Source organism: Syzygium oleosum, unplaced genomic scaffold (genome assembly GCF_021117445.2).
Source record: "Syzygium oleosum isolate NSW1041296 unplaced genomic scaffold, Sole_v2.1 Sole_v2.02, whole genome shotgun sequence".
Taxonomy (NCBI): domain Eukaryota; kingdom Viridiplantae; phylum Streptophyta; class Magnoliopsida; order Myrtales; family Myrtaceae; genus Syzygium; species Syzygium oleosum.
Genome location: NW_026607486.1, coordinates 16,981,222 through 16,994,402, shown reverse-complemented (window position 1 = coordinate 16,994,402; position 13,181 = coordinate 16,981,222). Strand labels below are relative to the sequence as shown.

The window sequence follows — 13,181 nt, the reverse complement described above, 5'->3', positions numbered from 1 at the left end:
AAGATCTCCCTCTGTTCTCGACCTCTCTAATCTGCAAATTTTCGTGGAGGTCCCCACGGACTCCCACAGGTCGCACGTCAAATCGCCATTGAAAGGTCTCGTCCTAGCTCCCACCGAGCCCCCCCTCAAAGAATATCATCATCATCATCATCATCATCATCATCATCTGATGCTCTAAACCGAAAGCGATGACACTTGATTTGCCATGGAGTGCCGCGTTATGTCGATCCACTGACGCCCATGCGTCAGATGCATTGACTTGATCCGGAGCAGAGCCAATCACCATTGAAGGAGTGGAGAGATGGAGTTCAGTGTCTGTGGATTTTGGAGGTGACTAAGGGCGAAAGGGATGTGATGCATAGTAATAATAAAGATAGAACTTTAGTTTAGTTTAGTGTAGTGTCATAATTAGCTGTTTGACTTTTTCCTAGATTAGGCCCATGAGATGAATAACTTAAAGAAAAAACTCCTTTCTGGTAAGTTTTTCTCTGCACAAAATGTTCTCCTCTCTTCTTTTATTTTTTTTTTCCTTTTTTGACGAGTTCTCGATGCTTCGAGATTACGTTTTGTGAAGAATCGAGGAGAAATTGGTGATCGAAAATGTCAGCTGGCGATGCTTCTTTTCAACCGATCTACTTGAAAAGATTTTAAGATGCATCGAAATCATGTGAGCCTATCATAGCGTAATGTAAGATGATATGATGATAAAAACTATGAAACATTGGATTCATACAAAAACTGGTTTTAAACATTACATTTTTGTCGGGAAATAAGGAGAAGATGCATGGCATGCATGTTAGATGCCAAACAAAGTCTTAAACCTATTATTTGACAGCCAATCATGTGCTAAACTTTTTAATTTGACCAATTTATTCTTAAATCTTTCGACAATTTGTCAATGTAGTCATTTCGATCAATTTTGATTGGCAATTATTGACGTGAATGCCGGTTGTCCTACATGTAACTGTCAACACTAACGTAAATAATTTTTAATTTTTTAAATCTTTTCTTTTCTTTTCTTTTCAACTGTGGGCAGGTGAGGTAAGCCCGGTGAAGGTCGCTGGCTGAACCTTGCCCGCTTCCATGAGGGCTTCGCGCCTCTTGCCCAGTAGCCGAGTCGGAAAGAGAACAAAAATTTTAAATAAAAATTTAAAAAAATTTAAAAAAATTGATCACATCAACGCCTGCTATGCCAAATAGGACAAGCGATTTCCAGCCGAAATTGACTAGAAAGATTACATTGACAAATAGTTGAAAGATTTATGACTAAATTGGCCAAATTAAAAGGTTCATGACTGAATTAGACGCCGCACAAAAGGACTATGACTTTTTTGGTAATTTTGTCATTGCATGGTTATACACCGAAATCAAAAGAACAAAGAAAATGGCACGAGGAAGCGAGTCCACATTATTAGTCTGAATTCTCCTCGTTATATGCCATCAAAAGTATCCGCATAATAGATTTATGACTTTTTTGGTAATTTTCGAGAGAATGATTATAGAAAAAAAAAACACCCGACATAATAAATATTCGAAGCGACTTTAATGTTTAAATATTTTTTTTGTCAGAAGTTTAGTTTTCCTAAAATATCGGACACCTTAAATCACGGGAATCATGTGCATATGAGCATTTGGTGTTATCTCGAATTTTTTCCCATAAGCTTTTCAAAAAATCGCAATTAATTTCTTTTTCATGGGAAAATAAAATACAAAGGACCTTTCTTTTTGTCGAATCAAACAAAGAAGGCGACGGCTAATTTTCGACGGTTTCGACAGGTTGAAAGCGAAATAAAAAGACAACTGAAAGAACTGTTTGACCTGTTAGGGTTAACATACATGTATCATGGTAGGCCCTCCATATATATGCTGCTCAACACATCGTCCAAAAGTCTGACACGACATCTTCTTCGACCGCATTGGGAGTCTTGAGATCCTGAAAGTTGCTCATGAACGTAAAGCCTAATGCAAAACCTTTCTGCAATGTAGAGCAACGCGATGCCTCCTATGAAATCTAGTTCAGAAGGGATGCTCTTTCTCATCCTTTTGATGAACGAGAAACATGTGATTCCGTATAACTGGGATGCGCCTTGTTGCTTGTCACGACTGCCATATATAAGAAAACCCTGCAAGTTTCTGATTTCATTAAGGTGCTGAAAAGAACCGATCGTCGGAAAAAAGGTTGACATGGGTGGTCCAATGAATGATGCTTTGATCGTGGTCGTGGCTCTGTGCCTCGCTGGCTCTGCTGCGAGCCGAGACGGATGGAGTTCGGCACGTGCCACATACTATGGAGACACGAAAGGCGCTGAAACAATGAGTTGGTCTTAGGTAGTTTCGTCATCGCCTAAACCTGGGATGTTATAAGCTTTTCTGGGCAAATTTGTTTATTTGTCTAAGTTCACGAGACAACAAGGTCGTCGTAAATGGATATCGGACACTCTCGCACTCGATTGGATCGGCGTCTCACGTCATCACAACACGCCTAACACGTTCTTTCCCTAGGAAAGTAGTAATAGGGTAAAACAGCTCGTGTTCATGAGCCGATCCCAAAAACTGAGTTTCGACTTACATTGATCACTTCTTTCTCGACTCACCCTTATTTAGAGATAGCAGATTTAGCAATTAAGGGAAAAAAATAGCGCGAGAAGTTATTATTTGCGTACTAGGTTGTGGTAACGCCTCTCTCATTTTATCATCGTGCGTACTTTTATCTCCTGAATACTTTGAAAGATTCACACGCAGCTCAACAAAATGGAGCCGTAGACCTTGCCAAAACTATCCATTAGCTAATTGCTGTGAAAGCAATTAGCATGTCCAATATTACCCTGTATCTCAGTGCTTGAGTCATCCCCATAACATGTAAAATGCAGAGGGAAGCTGTGGCTATTGGAACCCCATGGAAAGTGGATATGGCCTTGAGACAGCAGCTCTAAGCACAGCCCCCTTCCATGGAGGCCTCACTTGTGCAGCCTGCTATGAGATCAAGTGCCACAACTCTCCAAGGCGGTGCCTCTAACAACACCATCCATGTCACGGCCACCAATCTATGCCCTCCAAGCCGCCAATCCGGACAGAAATGGCGCAACCTGCCCAATCAGCACTTTGACCTCTCACAGCCCGCGTTTGGTGAAATCGCCAACTATGAGGTGGGCTTTGTCCCTATCTTATACCGCCGAGCCCTATTTTGATAGGTCAGGAGGTGTCAAGTTCGAGATCAAGGGGAACTCGGATTGGATTCTTGTCTTGGTGTACAATGTGGGAGGAGCCGGCAATGTCAAGGAGGTTAAGGTCAAGGGTTCGGGATCCGAATGGAGACCGATGGCACAAAACTGGGGCCAGAACTGGCAATGCTCGGTGTCGTTGGTCGGACAAAGCTTGTCGTTTCGAGTTACTACTAGCGATGGTAAGATTGTCCAATCGCATAATGTCGCACTGGCTGACTGGAAAGCCCGCCGCGCTAATGCCATCTATAATCTCCTAGCAACTCAAGTTGGAGCATGCTGTCTATCGATTTACAGATTTTACTGAGGAAGGACCCATCGTGAGAGCAGGCGAAAAGGGTATGTAGAATAACAGAGCAATTCTTTCATTTCCATCTATTGAAGGAGTAATTAGTGAATAGCATTATGCAAGGAAATCCAGAAGCTAATATTACTTGAAATAATCCACAGTTTGTCACAAGCTTTCAAATTCTACTTATGGAACACGAACTAAAATTTCTTCTTCTTTTTTTCCCTTTTCTTTTCAAACACAAACATTTCTAAAATTATTGAGATGTAACAATATGGTGAAATGAGATCATGTGTCCCCACCGAAAAAGAAGAAAACGAATGAGCACTGTGTCAGATGTTGGGTCGTGTAAGTGAACAAATGCAGCTTTCCTTCATCTTCATTAATTGTTTAGGTTGACTTCAAGAAGTTCTTGAACCACTGAACAGAGTCCTTGGGGTATCTCTTCAGCTTGTCATTGTAATCCACAAAGTAAAGGCCGAATCTCGAAGTGTATCCGGCTGCCCACTCCCAATTATCCAACAGAGACCACGCGAAGTACCCTTTCACGTTGCATCCGTCTTCTCTGATTCGGTTTTAAGCAGAATGTTAGGGAGAGAACAACATAGAAAGAGCTCAGTTTCGACTGAAAAAACGAAAGAAAGCGCATGGAACTAGTTACGCACTTGATAGAGGCCAACAAGTTGGTGAGATAGTCATTGTGATACTTGATCCTCTTCTGATCCTTGAGAGCATCTTTAATGTTGATTAGTGGGGGGTTCGGGTCGTCCATACCTGCAAAGACCCAGTTAAAACAGACTAAGGCAACGGATTTGAGCATCTTTTCTTCATCAGTATGTCATGACTAGATTAAGAAGACCATCAACTTCAATGAAGATATTACAGAAAGAAAGAAAGCATCTGTATGCTAGGTGCCTTTTTCTTTTTGGCTCGAGGGACTTACCATTTTCGGTAATAATAACCAGCGGGTTCCCATACTTTGTCTTGATGTAGTTCATTAAACTTCTGATCCCCTGGGGTACTATGTACAACCATATGGAATTTGCCTGCAGATCGACATTCACATGATAGTTCTAATGGGAAAAATGACTAGAGAGAGAGAGATCATGCTTTGCTAAAAATACATCACGAGTTATCATTTGAACTATACACTTAATTCTAGATTTTCTTTGCCATAATCAAATTGAAAGTTTCTTGCTGTGCTGTGAACTAACATACCCTGTCTCCAATTGGATTGAGAATCCCATCTTTAAAGGCTGAAAACAGCAGCAAACAAAACTTAGTACCACCAAAATTAAAAAGAGAAGACCCAAACAACTAAAACTTCCAGATATGCTAAGAAGTTACTTACGCAGAGTGATGGCGCCGGAGTCCGAGAGGGAGTCATTAAGTAGACGTCCGATTACATCAGACGTATCATTGCTGCCATAGTATGTAGTATAGTGATTGATACCCACAAAATCCAAAGACCCCTTTAGAAGAGCAGATTCGGAACTGGAAAATGCAGGTAAGCGGCTTCCCACCCTACTTCTCATGGAGCTTGGATAATTTCCAAAGATTAACGGGTCGATAAACCTGCAATTACCGTGAAAAACAAATAGCACTTATTACCCCGATATTTTACTTGCATAGTTCATACTTACGATATTTTCATGGTCTCAACACATCTTGCGCACGCGCACTCAAAAGGATTATCTTCCTAAATTTATTAAACCCGGAAAGTGTCTATGGTTTGTTACCAGCCAAACTGAAAATCTTGGGCTCTCTGAGTTGCTTCGATGTCATCAGTTGAGTTTGTTCTTGGTATGAACCACATCACATCAAAGGCTACACCAATTGATCCATGCTGCTTTTTCTGGACAGGATAACTAAACAGCTTAGTAACTTGGCATGTTAGTTCGACCCAAAAAAAAAAAAAGTTGGCATGTTAACATTCAAATTAGGAATGCGCATAAGGAGTCGATAAGGGTATACTTTAGTCTTTCGAGCAAAATATAAGCAACTGGAATGGACAACAAACCAAATGAGTGGTTATGTTGATATGATGACTTTCATTTTATGACAGACCTGGTACTTCTTTCTATACACATCGACGGCAGTGGCATGTGAGAGCAGAACGTTGTGCCCAACAATGTAAGGCTCGGTCGCGGAGTTCCCAGCCCTGCAGAAGAGGTGAAGAAGGATGGAGCAACGGCCCGGCGCTTGAAGTCCGACATCGTATCCTTGTATTGCCAGAGTGTGCGGCTCGTTGAAGGTGATCCAGTGCTTCACTCTGTCCCCGAATTTCTGAAAGCAGGTCTCGGCATATGTTGTAAAATCCTTTCTGCAGTAATAGCAACAACAAAAAAGTCAACCTCTAGGCTCTATTCGAATTTTAAGTCCTTTATTTGGTAATACATATACGTTCATCACAGGAAGGAGAAATCTGCGCAACTCACATGATTCGTGGGTCGAGCCATCCGTTGTACTTGTCTTCCAGAGCTTGCGGAAGATCCCAGTGAAATAGAGTCACGTATGGTTCAATCCCTGCTCTTGCAGCATTATTAAAGAGGCGACTGTTGTTAGTCTTTTTAATTCTCGGATGATTTCTGTGCCTGCGATGACCATACCCATTTAATATGCTCTGCTTAAAACCAAAGTTCTTCCCTTCTCCTTCAGCTTTTTGCCATTACAGAGATTGACATGCATCCATTTTAAGTACTACACGCAGACGACATACGGTATGCGAAGTACATAAACTATTGGAATTTTTCAAGCGCCATAATGCCAGAGACTTTGGCCAGAAAAGGGGAAAAAACCAAGTTATGGCTAACTCATGACTCTGCTTCACATATATTGCAAAAGGAAAGTCATGATAACAGTGCTTTTGCTTGTGATTGTGTTCGTACGGCTCATTGCGTGTTTACCTTTAGCCAATAACGCGTAGATGAGTTTATTGTAGTGGTCGACTCCTGCCTGATTGATCTCGCCACTTCCGCCTAAATTCGCAGAAGCATGACATCAGTTGCCCCAGAATTCAAGAGAATGAGGTAAATGGTGATCATCACAACTTCACAAAGTCCAAAAGCATGCGTAAAAGCTAGTCTCTTACTAGGAAAGATGCGAGACCAAGAGATCGAGAACCTGTAGGCGTCCATTCCCATGTCCTTCATGAGCTGAATATCTTCCTGAATTGCAGTTATGAAGCCCAGAAAGGAAACAAAAGACGGTGAATTTCTCTTACGACGCGAAGGAAATCGACGAAAACAGGCTCTGCTTCTTCTGTAGCTTGCTTGTGATCAATTCTAAGCTATAGTCCATACAGCACTAAACAAACTGACGCTCAGTTAAATGGTAGTATCAGCTTGCAAGCCAAGCCAACGTGATCTTCAACTGGTATTAAGTTTGGATTCAGTGTCTTATCATTGTTCTTGCTCATGGAAAAATGTTTTATAGCTGGTTTTCCAAAGAGAAGCTTACATTAAACCGGTGGTATTGATCCACGGCGACATCCGCGTTGCTGAAATCAAGTATTTTACCTGCGGCCAAATGCGAGTTTACTGATTACACCGACGAAACAATCTACAAATCTGTGTGATTTATGAATTGTGGATTATGTACGACACTAATTAGGCTCCATTTGTTTCGCGGAAAATGAATAATTTCCTAGAAATGATCGCTCATATCGCTTTCAAAAACGAATAAACGGAAAATACTTTTACCGCCCACGAAAATAATTTCCTAGACATAAACTGTCGTCGCTGATGAAAGTATTTTCTATTGGCTAATTATTTTAAGCGATACAGGCGATCATTTTTAGGAAAATATTTTTCATATCATTCATTCTTCGCGAAAGTCCGTTTGGTTAAGAGGGAACGCCTTCATTCCATACTACCAAACACGAAATCAATAAAAACGAAACACCTTGATAATTACAATTGTTTCAATTTACTTTTTGCCAGGCGCCATAATTGTTTTGGACTTAATTATATTAAAATGAGCAAGAAAAGGTGAGAGTAAAAAGAATTGCTATGATAATTACCAAATTGGTGCGAAAATGTATCCCAAACCGATGGTCCCCTTCCGTCCTCTTTCACAGCTCCTTCATACTGATTCCAGAAAGGAAACAAACTCCCATCAGTCACAACTGTTCAAGTATCAAACTTACGACGAAAATACCTTCGAAAGTGCCCACCAAAGATATATATAAAAGGAAAGGAAAAAAAAAACCAGAACCCTAAACTATATTCACTGTGATATATTTATCCTAAAAAATATTACAGCATAAAAAGCTCCAAATTATACCCACCATGACACATTTACTCTAAATTTTTTTTGTAACATTAAAAATCACATACTTATACCTACACAACACATTTACCCTCCATCAAGGTTCAGTCAGATGATTATTCCTTTTTTTAGTTTGCCTTCAGCCATCCATGAAGGCAAATTTTTAACCGTGCTAATTGACCGAATATTGACGTAGGATAAATGTGTCACGCGGTACAAGCTTGGGATTTTCCGGTGTCACAAGAAGAAATTTTAGGTAAAGGTGTCACGGTAGGTATGATTTGATAATTTTTGGAGGCGTTTTTTGCTAAGAGGAAAAGAAAAAAATTTTAAGCCCCAATATTAAGATAAAGAACAACATATGCAAAACATCAATCCTAGGTTGCATGTTCACCGTTGGTTTGGGAATATAAGAAATCAAACAATCCCACCAAAGTCTATACAAAAGTCAACGAAGTTTCCGAGTACTCTATGTTCACAGTCAAACATAATTTCTACCAATCCGTGTCCCGTCCCGTGACCACTGAGCTGGCCCTGGCCGGCCAGCGTCCATCACGCAAACCCAGGTAAACCGTCCCTTGTTCATCCCGACAAGAGAGTGTCCAGATCTCCACATTCAATGATACAGCTTCAGTGCACATCTTACGCCGATCGAGTAGCGAATCGTGACGGGCTCTTCCACACATTCCATCTCTTTCTATCTAAATTAGCCTCAATTCTCGATATTCCAATGCGCGAGGCGCTTAACCAAGCACGGACTCTCGATCATTCGGTAATTCTCGAATCGAATTTTATCCGTACAGGAAGAACGGATGGTTTTTTTAGAGAATCTAAACAGTGAATGGCTAAGAGGGTATCTTGGGATATAATATCATATCTTGATTATGCATAATTTAGTTCAATTTTTCCCGCAAAAGAAATGACGTGACTTTGGTCTACAGGAACGTGCAAGGTAAGGTCGCCCAAAATTTGCGCCAGTCTCCCATGGGCCATGACCCATTGAATGCGTCGACTTCAATGGGTGACTCGAAGTCGACGCATTCTCTCCTGTTCCGTCCCGTCCCGTCCCGTCCCGTCCAACTTTTAGTCGCTAAAGCACAAAAGCCTCCGGGGCTCACTTCGTCACTAAATCGTCAAGATATACCAAGCTAAGCCACGACACACTCCCGTCGCTTTCGCCGGAAAACCCAAAAAAAAAAAACGAGTCACCGGCTGGATTTTATTCCTAAGACCTTCACCAACGGGAAAAGGAAGTTCGACGTGAACATCTCTGAGCAGCGACGGTGTGCGAAAACCCGATCTACGACGACGAGAGGATGGGCGCGTATGGAATCGGTGTTTGAGCGAGCATCCGGTGAACATAAGATAAGCTCGAAGTCGCTCCGTGGGTTTTGACGTGATGGGAGATCCTAACACATGAGACGAACCTAACGCACCCGAAATCTTAAGTCCGGTAGGTCTCACGTGAGATCGAGGCGGACCTCTCGTGGTTTCGTGTTAGATTGAGTGCGCATGCGGTACATGACTGTGATGTGTTCGAACGTATAATTAAATGGAGCATCAGCATTTAGAAACATTCACGAAGGAGATAAAACCAATTCGTGAAATGAATTGACGACAAAACCAAATTGAGAGAGAGAGAGAGAGAGAGAGAGAGAGAGAGAGAGAGAGGGGGGGGGGACCTGGAAAGCGGAGGAGGCAGTGCCAAAGACGAAACCTTTGGGGAAGCTGGACCGGCTGATGGTGGTGGTGTCGGCACAGCATGCGTGGACAAGGAGTCCCATAAGCAAGCCTGCCATCGTTACCGAAGCCGCCATTCGCGGACGACTCCTCAGGGCCGTCGCCTCCATCGCCCTCTGTTTTCTCGCCACCCGTGCTGTTGTCAATCACACAGGTGATAAGTGTGATTGTTCAGTCGTCCACAGGAAGATGAAGAAGAAGAAGAAGAAGAAGAGAAGACAGACAGACACGAGAGAGGGAGAGAGGAAAAGCAAGGAAAAGGTGGAAGCTATAAAAGGGGTGAATGGATTTCGTGAATGTGTAAACTCCGCAAGAAAAAAAGGGCAAATGATTCGGACTTTTTATAGGAGAGGGAGAGGGAGAGGGAGAGGGAGGGAGAGATGGTCGTGAGGTGAAGATGCAAGTGGTGGGCAAAAGTTCAATGGGCCAATGCGAGAAGAAGAAGAAGAAGTAGTAGTAGTGGGGTTGGAGAGATAGCGAGATAGCGAGAGAGAGAGAGAGAGACAGGTTGGCTTTGTGTTGTGTTGTCTTGTGTTGTGGTGGAATGTTGAAATGTGGCGCGTCTTTGAGTTTTGAGTTCACACCCCCCCTTTTGATTTTTTTTTCCTCCTTTTGTTCATACAAGAAAAGGAGGAAAGGTAAATAAACATTGGCCCAAAAGACAAAGAAAGAGAAAAGGAAAGAAAGTAATGGAACAACATCAGATTTGCCTTCGTTCTTGTCTTTTTGCCCTTCTTTTTTTGGGGCGGCGGGGCGTCTCTCTCGCGGCATCTGCTACCAGCATAGTAGCCTCCATCCACTACCCCCACCACCTCTTGGCTTTGCTGCTAAAATCGTGTTTCTTTTGGATCTATCTACGTTATGCTCTTAGATTATATCCATCCTTACATCTTGGATTTACATGTACCACAATCCCTTCCCCATGCCGACCTTCGCATCTTTGCATTCATTTTGCCTCCATTTCGGGGAAAGAAAATGGTGTCTACCTTACCTTGTTGGAGTATCTCGGATCTTTGGATGGAAGTTTTGGTGACGATTTTGTTGGAAAAAGTAGTAGATAATATAAAAACAACAATTACCGGAAATATGTTGAAAAAGATGAGAAAATAAGATTAATCGTCATACGAGTGTAACTTTTGTCCTTTAGGATAAATCTGTCTGTTTCTCGGAATACGAAACTTGGTGCGTTAAGCTCTAGTGATTATCCTCTTAAGATACAACATACCTTTCTCTATACTTCGCACTGAATATTATAAAGGAACGGGAACAACGCTATGTGTATAACCCAGTAAAGAAAGTAAAGATAAATAAAAAAAAAAGAACAAAGAATATTATTATTTTGATATGCATATAATCACTTTTCAATTATGCTCAAAGTAACAATTTATAAGTAAAAGAAAGAGAGCCATTAAGAACCGTCATAAAACAATTGATAATTATTAAAAAGGTGATCATTATATGGCCGTTATAAAATAATTGAGGCTTTACGAAGAAATAAATTGAACATTACAAAGCAGTCATAAATCCTTAAAAAGCTTGCAAAACCATTATAATGATGGCTTTCATGACTGTCATAACCACTATCATGAGTCATAAAATAATGGAGGTTTTATGAAGAAATAAATCAAACTTTCCAAAGCCATCATAAATTCGTTGGACAGCTTGCAAAACCAGTACAATGATGGCTTTCATGACGGTCATAACTACAATCAAAACCGGTACAATATTTCAAAATTGCATAAATATCCAACAATTTTCGCGGGATGTTCGCGGCCCTATCGCTACCGAGGAGAGTGAGCTCGGCTCCATGGCCGGAGTTGGCCCATCGGAAGGCTCTATTGCATTGGGATGACTTTTGATGAATTGGTTAATTAAGATCGACAAGCGCCGATTGATGGTTTGCTTGATGGCATCTCTCTTGTTCCAAAGAAGAGAGGTTAGTAATCGAGTCGGTGGACCTTGTGATGGGAGGAGAGAGAGCCGATCGTACATAAACTATAGTAGCTACAAAGACGAGAAAACAGAGAAATGAATCGACCCATTATATAGTTTGAAATCGCATTGAATCCAAACTCACATACCAACTCAATTTAACCTCTCCGACACTATTCAAATCGTGGATTTTGTTGAGCTGATTGAGAAAATTTGCAAGAAAAATCTCGTATACTCACTAGCTAGGTCATGTTTATCACTTTTTGCATAGTAAAATGATGTGAGATACCACAAAGACTCTATCTTTCCAGCAAAGCTTTGTCAATCGAGCACATGGAATCGAATGGGAGGCGGTCGAAGCAACATCCCATTTGACAGATGCTGACCGCATGTGTGATGTCTTTCTCTTATCCTAAAGTCTTCTGCGGTTGCGTTTCCTTTTAAGGTAGACCATCCACGATTCGTCTCCATTGGGCCGTTGCTTTTGATTCATTCTTAATCCAAGACAATTTCCACTTGAACCATGTTGACTTTTCTCTTGTGGAATTTGAGAAGAAACAGGTTATCTTGTTCCTATCTTGAAAATTGAGTGTGCAACCCTTTTTACTCTAATATTTTTAAGTTATTAGTGTATATGGTGAGGAATATATTTATATCTTAACGCTCCGCCTCACGCGAAAGGCGATCCGATGATGAAGACCTCGAGCGAGCGAGCGAACCCGCTACGCATCATTGAAACGACTGTTGACGAATAATGAAAGGGAAACCCATAAACGGGTGAAATGAGGTACTACGGAATCGAAGTCGAGAGCTCTGGTCTCTAATACCAACATGAAATCGAATGCCGGCGCGAAACCATTGACTCTAAAAGCTCGAGCTATTATGGAGAAACATATCAATAACTTACCACATGGTGTGGGTCGATGAAAATTAATCCGATTGGCTCGATACATCATGCATGAAAATCTCAACTTAGGGACAACCTCATTCTACAAGGAAGTCGATAAAAAGAATTGAAAGATGGTGTCACTAATGACGACCGATCTTCGAGTTCCACATTGTTTGCACGTTCCATGTTTATTCCACTCGCAAGTGACTTTTATAGAATACTCTTGCTAGTTGCGGTCCTTCGGGTGTTGCCTTTAGAAACACCTGCAAATACATTTAATTAACGATGATCCAACTTGTTTTCTTTGGGATTTAGTAGCCGATTAATCAAGTTACCTTTCCTTATCCAAACTTTGAAGCATCTCTTAACTTATAAAGTGTAAACTCGTTCGTCTCTTAAAATAAACGGTCGCGTGATCGACTCCGAGATCGAAAACATTCACATGGTTAAAAGCCTTAAAATAGATTCGTCACATTGCTTGTCGGTTTTGTTTGTTTCAAAGAAAATGAATGATTTGAAAATTAATTTTTTGCAAGTAATCGTTTATATCGCTTGAAATAATTAGTTATAAAAAATATTTTATTTTCAAAAATAATTTATGTCTAAACATTTTCGTGGATGACGAAAAAAATTTTCGTTCATTCATTTTTGTAAGATTATTTTTAAGAAAATATTTTCTAAATCATTCATTTTTCGCGAAATAAACGTAACCGTCATTTCTACTCCTTTTCATGTATAAAGTGCATTTTCCAAGAATCATTTCATCTGTAGGGTTTTTCGTTAACCTCTTCTTGTTTATTTAACTAATGCTCTCGTCCATGCTTCGCAAGCGCTTTATAAC

General features: G+C 40.9%; 1 protein-coding gene and 1 pseudogene across 1 annotated transcript; one reads left to right on the top strand and one right to left on the bottom strand.

Annotated features, from left to right (window-relative positions):
• The first annotated feature begins 2,184 nt into the window (after positions 1-2,184).
• Positions 2,185-3,528, top strand: LOC115669982 (expansin-A1-like; annotated as a pseudogene).
• A 117-nt stretch (positions 3,529-3,645) lies between these two features.
• On the bottom strand, positions 3,646-9,873 carry LOC115670961 (beta-glucosidase 40). Its single transcript, XM_030592388.2, has 13 exons — positions 9,462-9,873; positions 7,532-7,598; positions 6,970-7,028; positions 6,602-6,677; positions 6,417-6,488; positions 5,949-6,036; positions 5,578-5,833; positions 5,250-5,365; positions 4,862-5,085; positions 4,729-4,766; positions 4,454-4,556; positions 4,176-4,284; positions 3,646-4,075 (listed from the first exon to the last, which is right to left on the bottom strand). Exons 1-13 carry the CDS (start codon positions 9,627-9,629, stop codon positions 3,901-3,903), a joined length of 1,551 nt encoding a protein of 516 aa, XP_030448248.1. The 5' UTR covers positions 9,630-9,873; the 3' UTR covers positions 3,646-3,900.
• Positions 9,874-13,181: the final 3,308 nt, after the last annotated feature.